Genomic DNA, 18680 nt, shown 5'->3' on the forward strand with positions numbered 1-18680 from the left:
CTCTCAGTGGCGGTCTTGATTAACACTAATTGGAATTGGAAACTTTCATTTCAGGAGAGTCGTTTGTTGAAAAAGCAAATTATTATCTGCTTATAATACATATATAGAATTTATTGCTGTTACTGTTGGCTCTACTACTACTACTACTACTACTACTACTACTACTACTACTACTACTACTACTACTACTACTACTACTACTACTACTACTACTACTACTACTACTACTACTACTTCTACTACTACTACTACTACTACTACTACCACTACTATTACTACTACTACTACTAACTACTACTACTACTACTACTACTACTACTAGTAGTAGTAGTAGTAGTAGTAGTAGTAGTAGTAGTAGTAGTAGTAGTAGTAGTTATACTTCTACTACTACCACCACCACTACAGATGCATTCATACATACATACATACATACATACATACATACATACATACAGACAGACATACATACATACATACATACATACATACATACATACATACATACATACATACATACATACATATACACACATACATATGGAAGTTGTTATTTATATTGTTCGTGATTCTTTTTTATTTTACCAGAGAACGCCAAGGACGGGCACATTCTACCACACCTGGTGGTCACTTTTTGCCATTAATAGTAAGTCACAATTCCTTTTACTAATTTTGATTTCGTCTTTATAATTTATGCTTTATTATGTTTTTGTGTTTTAAAAAGATCAACAAGTTTATGCACACTGCTTGTACTAACTATCACATTTCTTGTGTTCTTTTCTATCTCTCTTACTCTTATCACTAATGGGTAAAGGGAAGGCAAGCATTAACCCGATGTGAATGAGTACTTCTTTGCAGGTCTGATAACCCAAATTGTTATGGTCTCATTGTTGTAATGGAATTACTCTTAAACCAACGTGTAATATTTTCCAGTACAACAATGGTATATCAAGCCCATAATTGGGTTCGGTTATCAGACCTGCAAATACGACTACTACGGTAGCATAATACTATTATTCAAAAATGTAATTTTAATCACAAACTTCTTGTTACATTGTTCACGCTTCACCTAGCAGGATGATTATTTGTTTTGGCAGCATATTATTATTATTATTATTATTATTATTATTATTATTATTATTATTATTATTATTATTATTATTATTATTATTATTATTATTATTATTATTATTATTATTATTACTATTACTATTACTATTATTATTATTATTATTATTATTATTATTATTATTATTATTATTATTATTATTATTATTATTATTATTACAGCCAACCCTTCTCACCACCCTCCTGGTAAACCTATTCATTTCTTCTGTTTGCTTCAATGGCTATTTAAAAGTTCTTTTTGTTTATATAAAAAGGTCTTATGTTTTATTGTCCTCTGCTGGTTGGACCGTTGTGCAGTAAGCCTAACCAGCAGTTAACGGCCGTACTTTGGAAAAAACATGTATTTAACATTTGGCCAGAAAACTCATCCTTCAATTATCGATCGATTAAAATTGCCTTCGTCTTAGGTGAGAGAAAAACTCTCAAACCTTGGACCTCGCGAGAGAGTTTTTGCCAAGATGAGGGTCGTTTAAATCGATCGATATTTGAAGGACGAGTTTTCCGGCCAAATTTTTTAGATATGCGTCTTTCAAGAGTACGGCGGTTAACTGGTAAAGGTATTGGGCCAAGCTAAGGCGATCAACCATTCCTTCCCTTTTCATCGACGGGCTCAGACTTGACATTTTCCTCAACGACTTTCCTTTGTCTGCACAGCCACTCCAATGTGTTGAATTTCCTGGCTTTCGGACCATAGGTGATTTATTTTCAAAAGAAAAAGAGAAATAATAAATAGTGAGAGAGAGAGAGAGAGAGAGAGAGAGAGAGAGAGAGAGAGAGAGAGAGAGGGGGGCAGAGAGAGAGAGAGAGAGGTGATAATTTTGCTCCAGGAGAGTTTTGTTTTGAATGTTTATGTTAAAATGAATAAAAGCAATACATGCGTTGTCACTATCACTACTACTACGACTACTACTACTACTACTACTACTACTACTACTACTACTACTACTACTACTACTACTACTACTACTACTACTACTACTACTACTACTACTACTACTACTACTACTACTACTACTACTACTACTACTATTATTATTATTATTATTATTATTATTATTATTATTATTATTATTATTATTATTATTATTATTATTATTATTATTATTATTATTACTGTTATCAGAAATAAGGGTTAGTGATTATTGTCATGTTGTTATTATTTATCTCTTATTAATGTTATTGATGATTTTTAAAATTTAGTTTGTTCGTCAGGTGACTATTTATTTTGTATATTTATATATTTATTTTTAACATCAAGTTGCAGCTTTCTTTGGCTTCAACTCCGATAAAATCTTAATTTCAATAAACAGTTAACATTTGAAATTAGCGTTTGTTTTAATACGATTTTACCAACTCTCGGGGATGATGATATAACATCCTAGATTGTCGCCTATACTTTCAGGGCTTTCGAAAATAACAATAACATCATTGATTCCAGCCCCTAACTCGCCTTTCTAATCATGTCAGCCTATGATATTTAAGGCTGTTTGGCCCCGGGGCCAGAGTTCAGATGTATCCGTCCGGATTGAATATATTTTAGTATTCTGGTCTTAATAATATAACATAATGTACCGTTTATTATTAAACCAAGCTCGAATCCATGGTCCAAACTCTTCTCTACTCCATATCCATATCTCTAGTCTGCAGTACTTTGGAAAAAAAAAAGTGAACAAAAATGCGTATTTAAATTATTATTTTCTCCAGAAAACTCATGTTTCAAATGTCGATCGACTGAAATGACCGACATCTACCAAAAATAAATAAACAATTATTTTTTTAAAATAAACAAACAAACTCTCAAATTGTAATTCGGAACTCCCCAAGTTTGACACTTTTTGTTATGATGAGGGTTATTTTGAACAATCGATATTTGGAGGACGAGCTTTCTGGCCACATTTTAACAAAGTACTGCAGTACAATTTGTTCTAATTTCCAGGTGGTTAAGTCACCTTTCACTAATTAAAAAAAAAAAATTCAGTTCCTTTTTATCTTCCCTTTTCAAGCTTCGTTGGACATCCTATTTCCAACATGATTTCTTATGATTTGTTTTAGATCGCAAAACTCGATGTACTCAGCGTGAAATTTCCTGTTTAATTATAAATCGGAATCTAACCTTATAAGTTGGCGCCATTCGAAACAATTCTATAATTGTAAAAGGTTGCGATTCGCTTATATAATTTTTTTTTTTCGGGTTGAGCTTGTTGATGTAGATAGAAAGAGCATTGTGGTTCGAGTCCTGATTTGTGTGTATTTTTAGTAATTTTTTTCTTTTCGCACTGTAGACTACATCAATTTTCTCCTCGTCTTCAAAGATGCGTACACTATTGAAATACATTTTTATCATTTATTTTAGGTAGAAACCGTCGCCTTAAATATGAACCCGTTAAGACCCTTTCCCCCCAACCTGTTACAAATTTTAAGAGGTTAAAATTTAGATTTTTTTTTTTTATTGGAAGTAAGTGTATTTATATTATATGTCAGTGTGCGATCACCACAATAATGCATAACGCAATGGTCGCGTGGAGTTGTAGCACACGTATCAAACGGGTTGGTTGGATTGGGCAGTCCAAGGTTCTCCAATGTTGACTTTATTACTGTAAAAATAACCAAGAGCGTTCTGGCGTAATCTTACCCTGGGTTGACCAGTCTGGGACCATAGTTGCCAGATTTGATTCTGGAAAACTATTTTCTCATAATGCTTATTGTTCACGCGAATTATTTTGTTTGATGATTATTTTATGGTTTCTTTTTGTTGAATGCTGTATTTGTAATAGATATTTGATAATTAGATGCCGCCCTTTTGTTATTGAAGTTTCTTTATTTTGGATTTTTACTTCATAGTTTCACATGTTGGCTTCCTTGATTAAACACTTCTGACCAAGTTAATTCTAGTATAGCACAGTCAAGTCCATGGCCCTCAGTTTACCATGTGTATATTTCTTTCTTTTTATTTTTTTCTCCTTTCTACTTTCATTTGTTAGTTTTGATTACACACTTTATTATATATAGCTGTATACTTTCTGTAAATAGCCAGTTAATTACTTCGAAATTTGCATGGTTTTGCTGATTCTTACATACATATATTTTGCCATATTTTCTGCTTTATGTTTTCTATTGTGACAAAAGCATTATCATCAATTGGGCAAACGGATAAACAGGTTCGGCATTGATTTGCCAAGACCTGACGGTCTTTATGGTACTACACGTGTTTGGATTTTCGATTTATTCAGTTTCACATTTAGAGTGTACGACTGTGTTCGAGGAATTTTTGAAAGTATGTGGCACAGAGATCATCGGATGATGCGCTTCCATTACAAGTGTGTATTATTTGAATTATTTATTGATTGATTGATCGCTTCTTATGATTTATCGATCAGTATTGTTAATATTATGGATTTGGTTTTAATATACCTCTTTTGTTGTCTGTTTTAAAATGCTTTGCTTTGTTTTGTTGTTGTTTTGGGAATTTTTATTTTATTTGGGGGGGGGGGGATAGAAATATTTTGAAAATATCGAAGTGACAAATTTACGAGCAGGCATTGGTGTGAGATAACATTCTGTAAAGATTTGTATGAAACTGTACCAGACAATGAATTGAAATTATTCTGTCTACTTTAATGCTGATAGGAGCCACTTGGAGGAAGCGCTGCGTCACGTGACCACTTTTTAGCGTTGCTTTAGCGTTGATCACTGGAGCCCACCAACTTCAATTTGATTTAAATTCTATATTATTATTATTCTATATTTTCAAACGGAATTGTGTTCAATTTATATGTTGTGAATTCATTCATCTGGATAGTGTATATATTCGTAAAACTTGTGCAATTTTAAACAATAGTTTAACACCTATTTATCGCCTGCCATCTCGGTCCCTTTGTTTACAAACAATGAACGCCATTTTTGGTTCCGAGTCAGTGATGGAGAAAGAAACAATCGAGAGTAGCCGAGCGGACGATAAGAAAGGGAAAGGAGGTGGTGAAGTGAAAGACGGGGCGAGCGAGAAGGAATGTGTTGGGAAAGGAAGTGTAAGAGGTGTGAAGGGGAAAGGTAAAGGAAAGAAAACGGAGGGGAGCAGTTACGGTGCTGGTAGTAGTAGCGTTGGTAGCAGTGAACTGGACTTTAATGAAATAAAACAGCAACTCAGTGTGTTGATGGGATTGGTGCCAGTGGTGAGCCAAATGAAGGAGGCCTTTGACCGTTTTAATGAAATGGAGGAGGAAGATGCTAATGTCAATATTGGCCTTTCGCGGCCAATATGTAATGATGACATTGAGTCTGATCTTTCGCGATCAGGCAGTAAAGATGTAAGTAATGCTGACCTTTCGCGGTCAGGCAGTAAAGATGTAGAATGTAATGCTGACCTTTCGCGGTCAGTTGATATGGTGCCAGGCAGTAGTAGAGATGCAGGGATGATGGAGCAGGCATTCTCATATTTCGAGAATGTGGTAGGCAGGACAGAAGTGAAAGGGAAGGTGCTGGCAGAGAATGTTTCAACTGGTGTTACACAGGTTTTATGTGACGGTCTGCCCAAGGATACGATTACTGCTCTCTCTGAAAAATATCCAGTGCCAGCAAATTGCTCTAGACTAGAGGTTGTCCAATGCAATGAGGAGGTTTTTAAACAGATATCCCCTGCCTCTAGAATGAGGGACGCATCCTTGCAGAAAGTGCAGGTATCGCTTATGAAAGGCATTACTGCTGTTTGCAGGGCTATGGAGATGGTGAAAGGAGATAACAAAGAAGTACTGGAAAATATTTCGGATGGAGTCGCTTTGCTCACCAATGCCTCTCATAGTTTGGATATTTATAGAAGACAGTCACTTCGCGGTGAAATTAGAGATGACCTCAACGCTCTCTGTACCGCTTCCTATCCTGTTAGTGACAAGTTATTTGGGAGCAACATTAAAGATAAGATTAAAGACATGAACGATTCTATTCGAGTGGCAAAAACCACAAGGAGATTTTCCCCGTACCCGTCCCATGGCCAGAAAAGGTTTCCTTTTTTAGGCAAAGGTCAACCATGGAAAGGTCAAGGAGGGGGGACAAACACCTTTCGGGGGAATACAAGGACATGGAACAACCACAAACAACACCACAAGCAACACACATTCAAAAGGAGGAATTAAAGGATAAGGTAACCCATTTGCATGGGGGCAGAACTAAATTATTTATATCTACTTGGAAAATGTATACCTCTGATCCTTTTATTATTCAATGTATTTCTGGATGTGCAATTGATTTTTTGTCCCCTCCTGTTCAAATGAAACCAGCTCATACTATCCAATTTAAACAGGATGAAAAGTTAGCTTTACAGGAGATGATAATACAATATGAAAGGGATGGTGTTATCCAGAAATGTACACCGGAGGAGGGTGATTTTGTTAATAATGTTTTCCTTAGGGAGAAACGTGCTATACCCGGTGAGCAGAGGAAAAAGTATCGAATGATATTAAATGTAAAACATCTCAACTCCTTTGTGCGTTATCGCCATTTTAAAATGGACACTTTACATTCTTGTTTACAACTTATAGAACCTAAATGTTTCATGGTTTCGCTAGATTTATCTAATGCATACCGTTCTTTGCCCATGCACCCAGATTTTACGAAATTTCTTAAATTTGTTCATAATGAATCGTTATACCAATACCTTGTTCTTCCGCAGGGGTTCCGTGATAGTCCTAGAATCTTCACTAAAATCATGAAACCTATTGTTGCTCATCTGCATCTTAAGGGAATTATATGCAGTTTGTATATTGATGATTTTTATATTCAGGGCCCTTCTTATGAGGAATGCGAACATAATTTGAAGTACACGACCAATATTGTGCGTTCGTTAGGATTTGAAATATCAGATAAGTCTAACTTAACCCCATCTCAAGAAATGGAGCACTTAGGGTTTGTACTCAGTTCCTTGGATATGTCAGTGACTTTAAGTGATAAAAAGAAAGATCAGATTATTTGTATGATTGAGAACCTTCCTTCTTCCATCTCAGTTAGATTTTTAGATAAGATTATCGGCATGTTAGTCGCCTCTTTCCCTGCTGTTGAATATGGACCTTTATTCTATAGAAGTCTTGAGTGTCAAAAAATTGAGGCTCTCAAACAAGTATATAACTTTGATAGATATATTAAAGTTTCAGTTCAATCTTTTATTGAATTAGAATGGTGGAAGTCTGAAGGCGTCCACAGTAAGAAACGATTACATATAGATAACCCTTCTTTTGTGATGAGAACTGATGCTTCAGGTCATGGCTATGGAGCAATTATGAATGATGTTGCCACACAGGGTATGTGGACGGAAGAAGAGCAGATGGATCACATCAACGTTCTAGAAATAAAAGCAGTTTATTTAGGACTTCAATCTTTGTGCAAAGATATTTCCAATTGTCACATTCGGGTAGAAGTAGATAATATGACAGCTGTTTCTTACATTAATAACATGGGGGGAACCCATTCAGTTAAATGCAATGACATCACACGAGAGTTAATTTTATGGTGCAAAACCAGGGGAATATGGATTTCAGCATGTCATATTCCCGGAGTGGAAAATACCATTGCTGATGATTATAGTAGAAAATTATCTATTCATACTGAGTGGTCGCTTAATCGAGCAGAGTTCAATAAGCTTTGTGATCATTTTGGAAATCCAGAAATTGATCTTTTTGCTTCTAGAACCAATTTTCTTATTCCCAAATATATGTCGTTATATCCTGACCCATCTGCCTGTGCCATTAATGCCTTTTATCATTTATGGGCTGGATTTGTGTATTTATTCCCTCCATTCAATATGATCCCCAGGGCTCTACAAAAGATACAACAAGACAAAGTATCGCGAGCGTTGGTGATAGCACCAATTTGGCAAACACAGACTTGGTTCCCCAAACTTATGACTATGCTGATAGCGCCCCCGGTCCATCTAAAAGCCTCAAAACACCTATTGACATTGGCATCAGACAGGGCAGCTGTGCACCCTTTGTATCCAAAACTAAAGTTGATGGCTTGTCTCTTATCAGGGCAAAAATTATTCTGGTTCTATTGTATTTAGACAACTTCAAATGATAAGGCAGGAATTTAGACTTGAGGATAAGTTTTGAACTGTAAAATGTCAATCATCTCATACCCCCATTCACGTCCTCTGTTATACCATTTTTATATAATTGCTTCTTAAAATGTATGCTTTTTTTCTTGAAAAGGTGCAATAAAAATACTTTTTTTAAAAAGACAAAATATCCATGTCCTATCCTGGGGTAGAATATGAAATAATGAAACCACACGATGGTTGTTGGTTGGCAAAAAAAAAAATTAAAAAAATATTCCCCATCGTATGTGTTGAGCTGCTAAGATGAAAACGTATTTCGATCTCATGCTTGTGACTTATCTATTACCATTACTCACCTTACTGAGAATGGCATTCCATAAGTCGATGATGCTTTATTTCTTATCGTCTGTCCAACCATCCGTTGGTTATCGATTCTTGTCAGAGCATTGCGTCACCATGCTCGGGGTGGGAAAACAGTGAAGTGCATTCATTGGTTATTGAGTAGCTATCTTGGGTATGTTACCCCGGCTTGACATTTCATCTTTCTATTTATTTGTCTTTCCAACTACCCACCTTCCTGTTTTGTCTTTCTCGTATCGTAGCTTTAGATTGAAAAAGAGAATAGTTGTGGGGTTTTTTTTTTAAGGGGGGGGGGGGGGGGGGTTGTTGTTATTATTGTTTGTTATTCTATTGTTTATTTTTTATGACTTTCCCTCTTCCATATAGCCGATGTTCAACTTTGATAATCAAGTCTTATAGTTGTTACTAGAACAGTCTAGTTTCTTGGTGAAAATAAGAAGATCGGTAGTTGAAGACCAGATGAATTATGGAATTTAGAATTATATATTGAAAGAAAGTCAGGTTAATATTCATCGTTTATTTTGACAGGTTCTCTATTCACACACACCTGCTGGATTGATCCTAATATTATCTTATCGATAAAGTGTGAGGAGTGCATTACTCAAAGGCTTGAAATCGATCAGGGAAAGGGGTAATTTTGAAAAAGAGATGAACTTAATCCGGGTGGTGACGGAAAAGTGCAATTTGATTTGATTGCTGAAAGGCTACTATTTACATGCCCTAGATTTTACCATCGCCGTTTAATTCAAAAGCAACTCATGACATACAAAAATCAGCAGCTGTAAGCTGTTTAGAAATTAAGAAAGTCAATGATTGACTCCGAAACATGATCCAGTGCTCCTTGGTAAGTTATGAAGGGCAAAGTCTTTTCTTTGAAAAGTCGACCAGTGACTTAATAGTGGAATCCGCATAAGTCAACATTCTTAAAGCCAACTTCTGCTAAATGTCGATACTTCTAATTGGTCCCAATTTTTCTGTTCTTTATCCAAGTGCGGCTATGTGGTCTAGTGGTATGTCACTCACTTTCGGATCGGAAGGTCCTGGGTTCGAGCCTCGCTCGACTCATAGTTGAGTCCTTGGAAAAGACTCTTTACTCTTATTCTCTCACCGTACTCGGGTGTTAAATGAGTACCTGGCTGATTACAGCGTTGTCTCTGTCCGAAAAAAATTGTAATATCGCCTAACATGTCACGTCCTACATGTTAATTGTTACTGTTGGCCAGGGACCCCCTGTAAAGCGCTTTGAGCATGTTTAGTGGATATTGCGCTATATAAAATCTCATTTTTTAAAAAGTGTGTCCCATTCATTGACACTGGATCACGTCAGCTTTGTTTAAAGTCAACCGATCTTTCTGGTCCTTCGGTGTTGACACGGATTGGGATTCCACTGTATTTTATACAACTCACTATGTGCTCATAGTCACCAAATCGGTTTCAGACTGCGCTTATCGTCGCTTGACTTTCACTCAAGTCAGAGCTTTAAACCTGATTTACCGTCGTCGCGGCACGATCCTATTATTAATAGCTTGATTTAATTAATTCTTTGGGATTATGAGCTATCCCAAGGCCAGCTGTGGAAGGGACAATGAGAAAGTAATTATAGGTCTCTCTCTCTCTCCCTCTCTCTCTCTCTCTCTCTCTCTCTCTCTCTCTCTCTCTTTCTCTCTCTCTTCTCTCTCTCTTCTCTCTCTCTCTTTCTCTCTTCTCTCTCTCTTCTCTCTCTCTTCTCTCTCTCTCTCTCTCTCTCTCTCTCTCTCTCTCTCTCTCTCTCTCTCTCTCTCTCATTATTTCAGTGATTAGATTTCTACTCAGTCCAGGGATTACTTTGCCGTACCTTTGACAAAATCCTTTTATTCTTTCTATTTTGGCCAGATTTGTTGTTTGTTTTTTATACTTCTAAGACTTGTTGTTCAAGTCTCGAGTTTTAAGTCCATTGCCAATCTTGAGTTTGAGACTTTATGCGATATGGCAAGTTGGACAATGTCATCTTGGCGGATATTCGAAATAATAGTTTTCTGCCCAATTGAATTCAATAGTCTGTTGTCACGTCTGCCCAGCAACGAGCAGCTTGGTTCTAAACAAAGAAAATCGGTGCTTTTTATTCTTCATGCTGGCTCGAACTTTTCACATGTCATGTGTTCAGAATGTGTAAAACTTTTATTAAAAGTCAAAACATATCAGATTTATGATGTTTTTCTCCTCTGGAGAAGTATTTCATAAGGGCGTCCGCCTTTGTTCCGGTAGTTTAGAACCAGTTACTACGTGACTATGCGTCATTACGAGGGAAGTCACGTCACGACAGTTGAACCCTATTGAGACTAACTCTCCGGCATCTGGTTCATCCCGACTAAATACCATATTGAGGAAGGTGGGTCACAATATTTGTGATAAAGAACAATAACCGAACACCATCCAACACCACACAAATTATGTGTGTATTTCTTCAATACTGAAGCTGCAGCAATATGGGTTGGATTGAAAAAAAAGAACGTTATCTGGTAACAGTAACCGATATCTACTTTTTTTTTTTTTTTTTTGGACAAAAAGAAAGGTTAGGCGAAATTGTGCACTGGTGCCTCGCGGCTTTGTTGACATTCATAATCGCGATAAATTATTGGGTAAGATTCACTCCCTTTGAAGATAAATAACGGTAATATTGTTTGCAAACGTCAGTTATCGACTCTCTCTCTCTCTCTCTCTCTCTCTCTCTCTCTCTCTCTCTCTCTCTCTCTCTCTCTCTCTCTCTGTGTGTGTGTGTGTGTGTGTGTGTGTGTGTCTGTCTTTAACAGTGTCCTTCTATCTATCTATCTCCCTTTTCTCTCTCTCTCTCTCTCTCTCTCTCTCTCTCTCTCTCTCTCTCTCTCTCTCTCTCTCTCTCTCTCTCTCTCTCTCTCACACACACACACATACACACACACTCTTACAATTTTTCCAAACATCCAACCATCCAGTTATATGCATGCATACATGCATACATACATACATACATACATACATACATACATACATACATACATACATACATACATACATACATACATACATACATACATACATACATACATACTTCTTTAGGTCATGGGTTCAACACACACACACGTCGCGAAGTTTGTTAGCCAGCATAATATAAGCTTAATGGTCATATTCTCAACACAAACATGTAACATAGAAACGATTGATATATTGAGTAAGCTCCGGTATTTGGGGTGAAAATTAATTGAGAAAAGTGAGCGGAGCAGGCACTTATGTTAATAATAACAAGATATGAAGTGAGTAGGAAAGTGCCAGAAGACGATAATCTGAATAAGTTAGTTCAACGCAACTTGAGGCCAAATGAGTTGCATGGGTTCACTTTTTATCTAATGTAATATCCTATCATTTTCATTGCCGTTGAAATGGCCTTAAGTATACCAAGAGCAGGTACTCTCTGGAAACAAACGCTTCATATGTTGTGTAAATCTATACATAGACCTAACACAATATCATCAATGTTAAGATAATTGGAAATTGAACTTTGCACTTTGTCCTCGTGACCTCATACTGCTACGTCCCGGGAACGTCTCGCCGTTAATTGCTGTCCCTTACATTATGGTCATTTCACAGTTACACACATTATTCACACTCGTGACGCAAACTTATACACATACAATAATTGTGTGTTTTATTTTCGTGTGTCACACACGCAGAGACTCATACACACACATCAAATTAGATGCACACAATATATAATATAAAGTGCCCCCATGCTTTTGGTAGATAAGAGATTTTGCTTATTTCGATTACTTACGAACACACGCTTGATACATTATTTTACACACTTAAATGGACAACTATCTTGAGTGCAGATTTGTCAGGATCACGTTCATATTGTCCAGTGCTATAAATAAATATCTTTTATTATATTATTCGTTCTATTCTTTATAAAATGAGCTTTTATATATCGCAATATCCAGTAAATGTGCTCAAAGCGCTTTACAAAGGGTCCCTGGCCAATGGCAACACGTAACGTGTAAAACGAGACATAACGCCTGTTAGTGTTGGGCCATATTACAATTTTTTTTTTCGACAGAGCCAACGCTGTTGACGGCCAGATATTCATTTTACACCTGAATACGGTGAGAGTATGTCAGTAAAGAGTCTTTTCCAAGGACTCAACTATGCGCCGAGCGAGGCCCGAACCCAGGACCTCCAGATCCGAAAGCGAGTGTCATACCACAAGACCACATAGCCGCACAGACTATACTGCAAATCTTCCACATAGTTTGTGTCCCAAAGCACACCAACGCAAATATGTTCAATAATGAATGAATGCATTAAACAACTGTTTTAGTTTACATTGTCGCTGTGTGTTATCACCTCGTTTCACTCACACTGTGTAGAGTTATAATGCATTTTGACCTAGCAAATAAATAGATAACGGATTCCTATTCTTTATCGTAATCGGTACGTACGCACGCTAAATGTAGTACACGATGAGAGCAAGTCTCTCGACATGGGTCAAGGTTCAATCATCATCATCATCATTGAGAAGTAAGAAAAAAAACCCAGTATTACCAGGGTTTATGTGAATGTAATTTATACAAAGAGTAAGGATGTGGATTTACGGTTGCAGCAGCTACTGTTAAGTACTGTAGATATATTTATATGTGTAAGAACTACTACTACTAGTACTACTAACCTCGATAGTAATATTGCGTGGTGTAACTGTGTTATTACCCACCTGTGGGTTTAGGGGTAAATATTGTATGATTTCGGAAGGAACTGGTGCTGATAGACCGTGACGAGTAATCTATCGATCGATTGATTTTTCGTCTTGCCATTGGATTTGCTGGGAGAGGGAGAGGAATTCTGTGAACAGTTCGATAACTACTGACTAACTAACTGTGCTCGTGTTATTCGTGGTAGGGGGATTTTCTCGATTGTTTTCGAAGTGCACGTCTTGGTAATATAACGTCCACGTAGCTATTTTCTACCTTATTATATTTACCACCATAGTTTACAATCTTGTTTTAACACTGGGATTCCGTGAATGGGAACATTAGGAAAGTCAGCGCAGTGTGGGAAGGCGATCGAGTTTGTTTTTAGTTTTTATTTTGTTTGTTTTGAAAGAAGCAGGTTGTGACTAAATCGATGAACCAATGGTGTTCCTTGGTTTTTGGGAGTAGAAGAATTGATAGTTGCCGATAAGTGCCAGAATTATTTTTTCGGGTTTTTTTTTTTTTATATGTTGTTTTTCTTCAATCTCATCGTTTACTTTATAGCAAGTTTTATTTCTCGGAAACCCGGATTTATTGAATATGAGCAGGTGAGTAGGATGGATAAGTAATCGATTATTATTATATAGACTAGGACTGTTTAATGGTATTGCTTTTAATTCCCCCCCCCCCCCCCCCCCCCCACACACACACACACATTGTTGATGTTAATGCTTTTAGAACTATATTATTGTAAACAGTAGTCGTGTCGATTGTTTTATGCCTGTACATAATATAAAGACGTGTCATGCGTATAAACCGTATACCCTAGGCTTCGTTTGCGTACGGGGGTATAATTATATTATAAAAGTAATTTGGTTTGATCGAAACTAGCGTAATGTTAATGAATGTTGTGCAATAGCATGCTTGCCTAAAGCGTGTTGTTGTTGGGGTTTGTTTGTTTTCGGCAAAACGTATAATGAAACACAAATACGGATAGATATTTAGCTCAGATAAAAAACCACTGCGAACTTTTTTTTTTCTTTTGTAAAGGAATTCAATCATAAGTTAATCTTGCGTTTACATGATACGAAAATGATAAATTTTCATGTTATATTTGCCATTTAGTAATCGTGGCTTGAGACCAATTAAGTAGTTTTGTACATTGTAGTATTTGTCTTATTATATTGCTTTTTTTTAATTAATCAATTTATTTATTTTATATTTTTGCTGCAAGGGGTTCGAGTCCGAAATATTCACAGTGCAAAATAAGATTATTCCACCTAGTGTTTCGTTTATGTTTTGGATTGAAGTTCATGATCGATGGCTTTGTGATGAAGACACTCTATGCTACATGTCAATGATAAAAGTAAATAATTATTGGAACAACCTGCATTATTATGTGTGTGGATCGCTTGAGTGGTGGGCAGGGATGTCAACAACTTATTATAATATTGCTTTGATCGATTTCAATTAACTGGATGTTAGATTGCGAATCGTAACCTACAATTTTTCTTCTCTAGACTAACTCTACGAGTAAATTATGTAATATTGGCTGAATAAAATTAATGGGTATAGCATTAGCTTTTGTTTCGCTCGTTTTTCTCCTTCTCATATAATTCTCTGAAACGTATATTTACACCTTTGCAAACGATATATCATATGCATAACACAAACGTGCGCGCGCGCACACACACACACACACACACACACACACAAATTAACACACTTCCAAGTACACATATTTCAATCCCTCAGTTACTGAATACTTCGCGTCATTTTTATCTTGAAACCAATCCGGTTATTATTATTATTATTATTATTATTATTATTATTATTATTATTATTATTATTATTATTATTATTATTATTATTATTAAAATTATTATTATTATTATTATTATTATTATTATTATTATTATTATTATTATTATATATTATTATTATTAAAATTATTATTATTATTATCATCATCATCATCATTATTATTATTATTACTGTTATTATTATCATTATTGTTATTAATATTATTATTATTATTATTATTATTATTATTATTATTATTATTATTATTATTATTATTATTATTATCGTTGTTGTTGTTGTTGTTGTTGTTGTTGTTGTTGTTCCTCCATCTAAATTATTATTGTTGATGATGTTGTTGTTTTTCATTCTAAATTTATATTATTATACCGATCGATCGTTTTGACCGAATCGAAGATCGATTGATTCCAATCCTTGCGAGAAAGTACATAGACACCGTCTGTTCCCGGTCATCGCAATAACGGCAGTTAGGATTGAACTGTGAAACGAAACGTGTCACGCCTGTATTATAAGAGCTGTAATAATGTAGCAACTCGAACTTTGCTCAGTTCTTGGAACAAGCCGATCATTATTCAGTAATGTGTCATGGGATTCAAGTTGCTTACACCTCTGACGCAGGGAATTGAAATAGGGTCAAGTAGATAAGGTCTCTCTCTCTCTCTCGCTCTCTCTCTCTCTCTCTCTCTCTCTCTCTATATATATATATATATATATATATATATATATATACAGGGACGGCTGGTAATAATGGGCAGGGTGGGCAAATACCAGCCTGTTTTTTTCAAGTTATATGCTGTATTACCAGGTCCGAAATAATCTAATTTAAATTAGATAATTTCAAAAGTTACTACTTAAACTTGATACTTCGTACTGAAATCAATTTGTGTGTATTTTTGATATATTGAGAATCACCATGCACCCCGTAATACATAAACCAGGATACGCTCCTGTTCTTTTTTTTATCAACCCCCCCCCCCCCCCCCTCTCCCCAACCACTCCACTCCGCCCACATCGTCATCCCATCGTCACGTCGCCTGACGCTGAACTCCGAGTTTGCTGTCTGGCCTCTCTAGTACTAGGTCGGGCTAATTCAAATGAGCCCACCTTATAAACTAAATGCAGATTTTGGCAAACGTACTTTTTCTAATTTATTGCCTTACTTGTGCTGGTACCATTGATGTAATGACATTGGGAAGATTCCAGTATTGAATTTAATTTTTAATTTACTAATATATCAATTTAGTATTAACTTGTGTTGTTTTTATATATTTGTTTAAACCATTTAAATTTATTTTTTTCTCGTTTTCTTTAGTGCTTCTCAAAACTCATTTATTTAAATTGTTTTCTTATTTGATTTTTTTTTTTTTTTTTTTTTTTTTAACAAATTAATTTGTTCTTTTTTTTTTCTTCAAATTCTTCAAGTAATTACCGCTGTATTTTTATTGCCATACTAAATATTTTTGCAAAACAATGTAATTTTCTATTGCATTTCCTCTAATAAAACAAAACACTTTTATTCAAAGGTCACGACTAAATAAATATATAAAATACAACCACCATTTTGGTTTTCTCAACAATTGAATTAGTATACGAGAAATACTCTTCTGAGAAAAGAGATAGTTGAATTCTAAGAGGAAATAGATACGTTTAAAGGAAGGGTGGGCAGATTCCGTACTTGCCCGTCCTAAGGCTAATACATACATAAGATAGTTCGTGATGAAGAGGCGGGAAGCTAGGGGTTGGTTGGGTAAGGAGTAAAGATAACACGGTCGTTATTGTTATCGTCTAACGAATGCATGAGGAGAGATTAGTAGCAATATTTTGTCTTAATTGTATTGTATGAATTATTGGCGAAAGCCTAAGATTAAATAAACTTTGTTTTTGTTTGTCTTTTTTTTTTTTTGACTATGGAACTGATACTTAATAGCAGACCTGCCTACTTGAAATAGGAAAATAAAAATCGTAGTTTTCAGGGTTAATAAAATCGTAGATATTTTAACTACCCTTTAACAAAATCACCGGAATTTTCGTCTATTATAGGTATCAAATTTAAAAAAACGAGAAAAACTGATTGGAAACGTAATTATGTTGGTGGTGGTAGTAATGATGATGGTAATACTCGTATTATTATTGTTATTATTATCATTTGTTATTATTATTATTATTATTATTATTATTATTATTATTATTATTATTATTATTATTATTATTATTATTATTATTATTGTACGTATTGGTGGTATTACGATTTTTTTTTTTGTTTTTTTGTTTTTTTGTGTGTGGTTATTAATGGTATCAGTTTATTGTTTGGTTCCATTTATCATTTTTTTTCCACTTTCATGTATGTTGTCATCAAATTTTATGATTTATTGGCGAAAGCCTAAGATTGAATAAACTTTGTAATATCGTATTGTAATCATCATTGTCGACGACATCGTCGTTGTCATCATAATCATCATCATCATTAACAACAACAACAACAACAACATTAACATCAAGTACTACAATAGAAATAAAAACAATATCAACATCATCATATAATTTCCGTCATCGTCTCCACAACTATCATTCTAACCAACAGCACCATCAAAACCACTACCATAATTACATCCTCCCTCACCGTCTCCTCTTCCTCCTCCTCCTCCTCCTCCTCCACCACCACCACCGCTACCACTATTCCAACCACTACCACCACCGGCACAATCATTCTAACCACCAAGAGAGCAGTAAAATTATGCAATTTGAGCTCTGAATGAAACTCGAGTCATATCGCTGTTGTTGTTTCTCGATAAAAACTTTACAGTTACTACGTACTACTGAAAACCAGTAATGTAACAGAAATATTAATCTCGCAGTTGAGGGATTAAAGCATCTCTTTAATTTTTCGAGTGAACGAGATGGACTTGTATTGTGAAGGTGTTGTCGCATTATGTCTCTTCGCTTTAATTTTTTGTTGTATTCTCTTTCGTGATTCATTTTTGATTACGTTTGGAATAATTAAAATCTACTGGTATTGTCATTGCATTGTGAATGTGATTATTTGTGGTTGAAATAATTTTTTTTTTAAGGCGAACAAAACAAACAAACAAACAAACAAGACAAAACAAACAAAAAAAAAAAAAAAAAAAAAAAAAAAAATATATATATATATATATATATATATATATATATATATATATATATATATATATATATATATATATATATATATATATATGACCGACTCATCTTTGCCCGACCACTATAAATAGGCTAGAACCGCCACTGTATATATATATATATCGTGTGGTTGTGTGTGTGTGTGTGTGTGTGTGTGTGTGTTTGGTTGGCGTCAATCTTGGGGTAGAGTGACAAGAGAATGGATAGTTTTGCTGTGTCATTATTATTATTATTATTATTATTATTATTATTATTATTATTATTATTATTATTATTATTATTATTATTATTATTATTATCATCATCATCATCATTATTTTTTATTTTTTTATTGTTATTATAATTATCGTAATCGTCATCATCATCATCATTATTATTATTGCATGTATATGTGTACGTTTGTCTGGCTGTATGTATGTATGTATGTATGTATGTATGTATGTATGTATGTATGTATGTATGTGTCTATGTATGTGTGT

General features: G+C 35.0%; 1 protein-coding gene across 4 annotated transcripts in view; it reads left to right on the forward strand.

Moving 5' to 3' along the window:
• Positions 1–18680, forward strand: part of LOC144971108 (ceramide phosphoethanolamine synthase-like) — a 49168-nt gene that overhangs the window by 15072 nt on the left and 15416 nt on the right. The window contains exon 2 of one of the 4 annotated variants that reach the window (XM_078911508.1): positions 586–643. Coding sequence is in view for 2 of the 4 variants with exons in the window: in XM_078911506.1 (XP_078767632.1) it covers positions 4402–4442 (41 nt within the window). In the remaining 2 variants the exon portion in view is untranslated. Of the gene's footprint in view, positions 1–585; positions 644–3994; positions 4443–13030; positions 13830–14454; positions 14588–18680 lie in introns of those variants that run through there. The other 3 variants (XM_078911506.1, XM_078911507.1, XM_078911509.1) reach the window with 3 other exon arrangements.

This window comes from Berghia stephanieae, chromosome 4 (genome assembly GCF_034508935.2).
Source record: "Berghia stephanieae isolate SIO BIC M18660-M18661 chromosome 4, UCSD_Bste_1.3, whole genome shotgun sequence".
Lineage (NCBI taxonomy): Eukaryota > Metazoa > Mollusca > Gastropoda > Nudibranchia > Aeolidiidae > Berghia > Berghia stephanieae.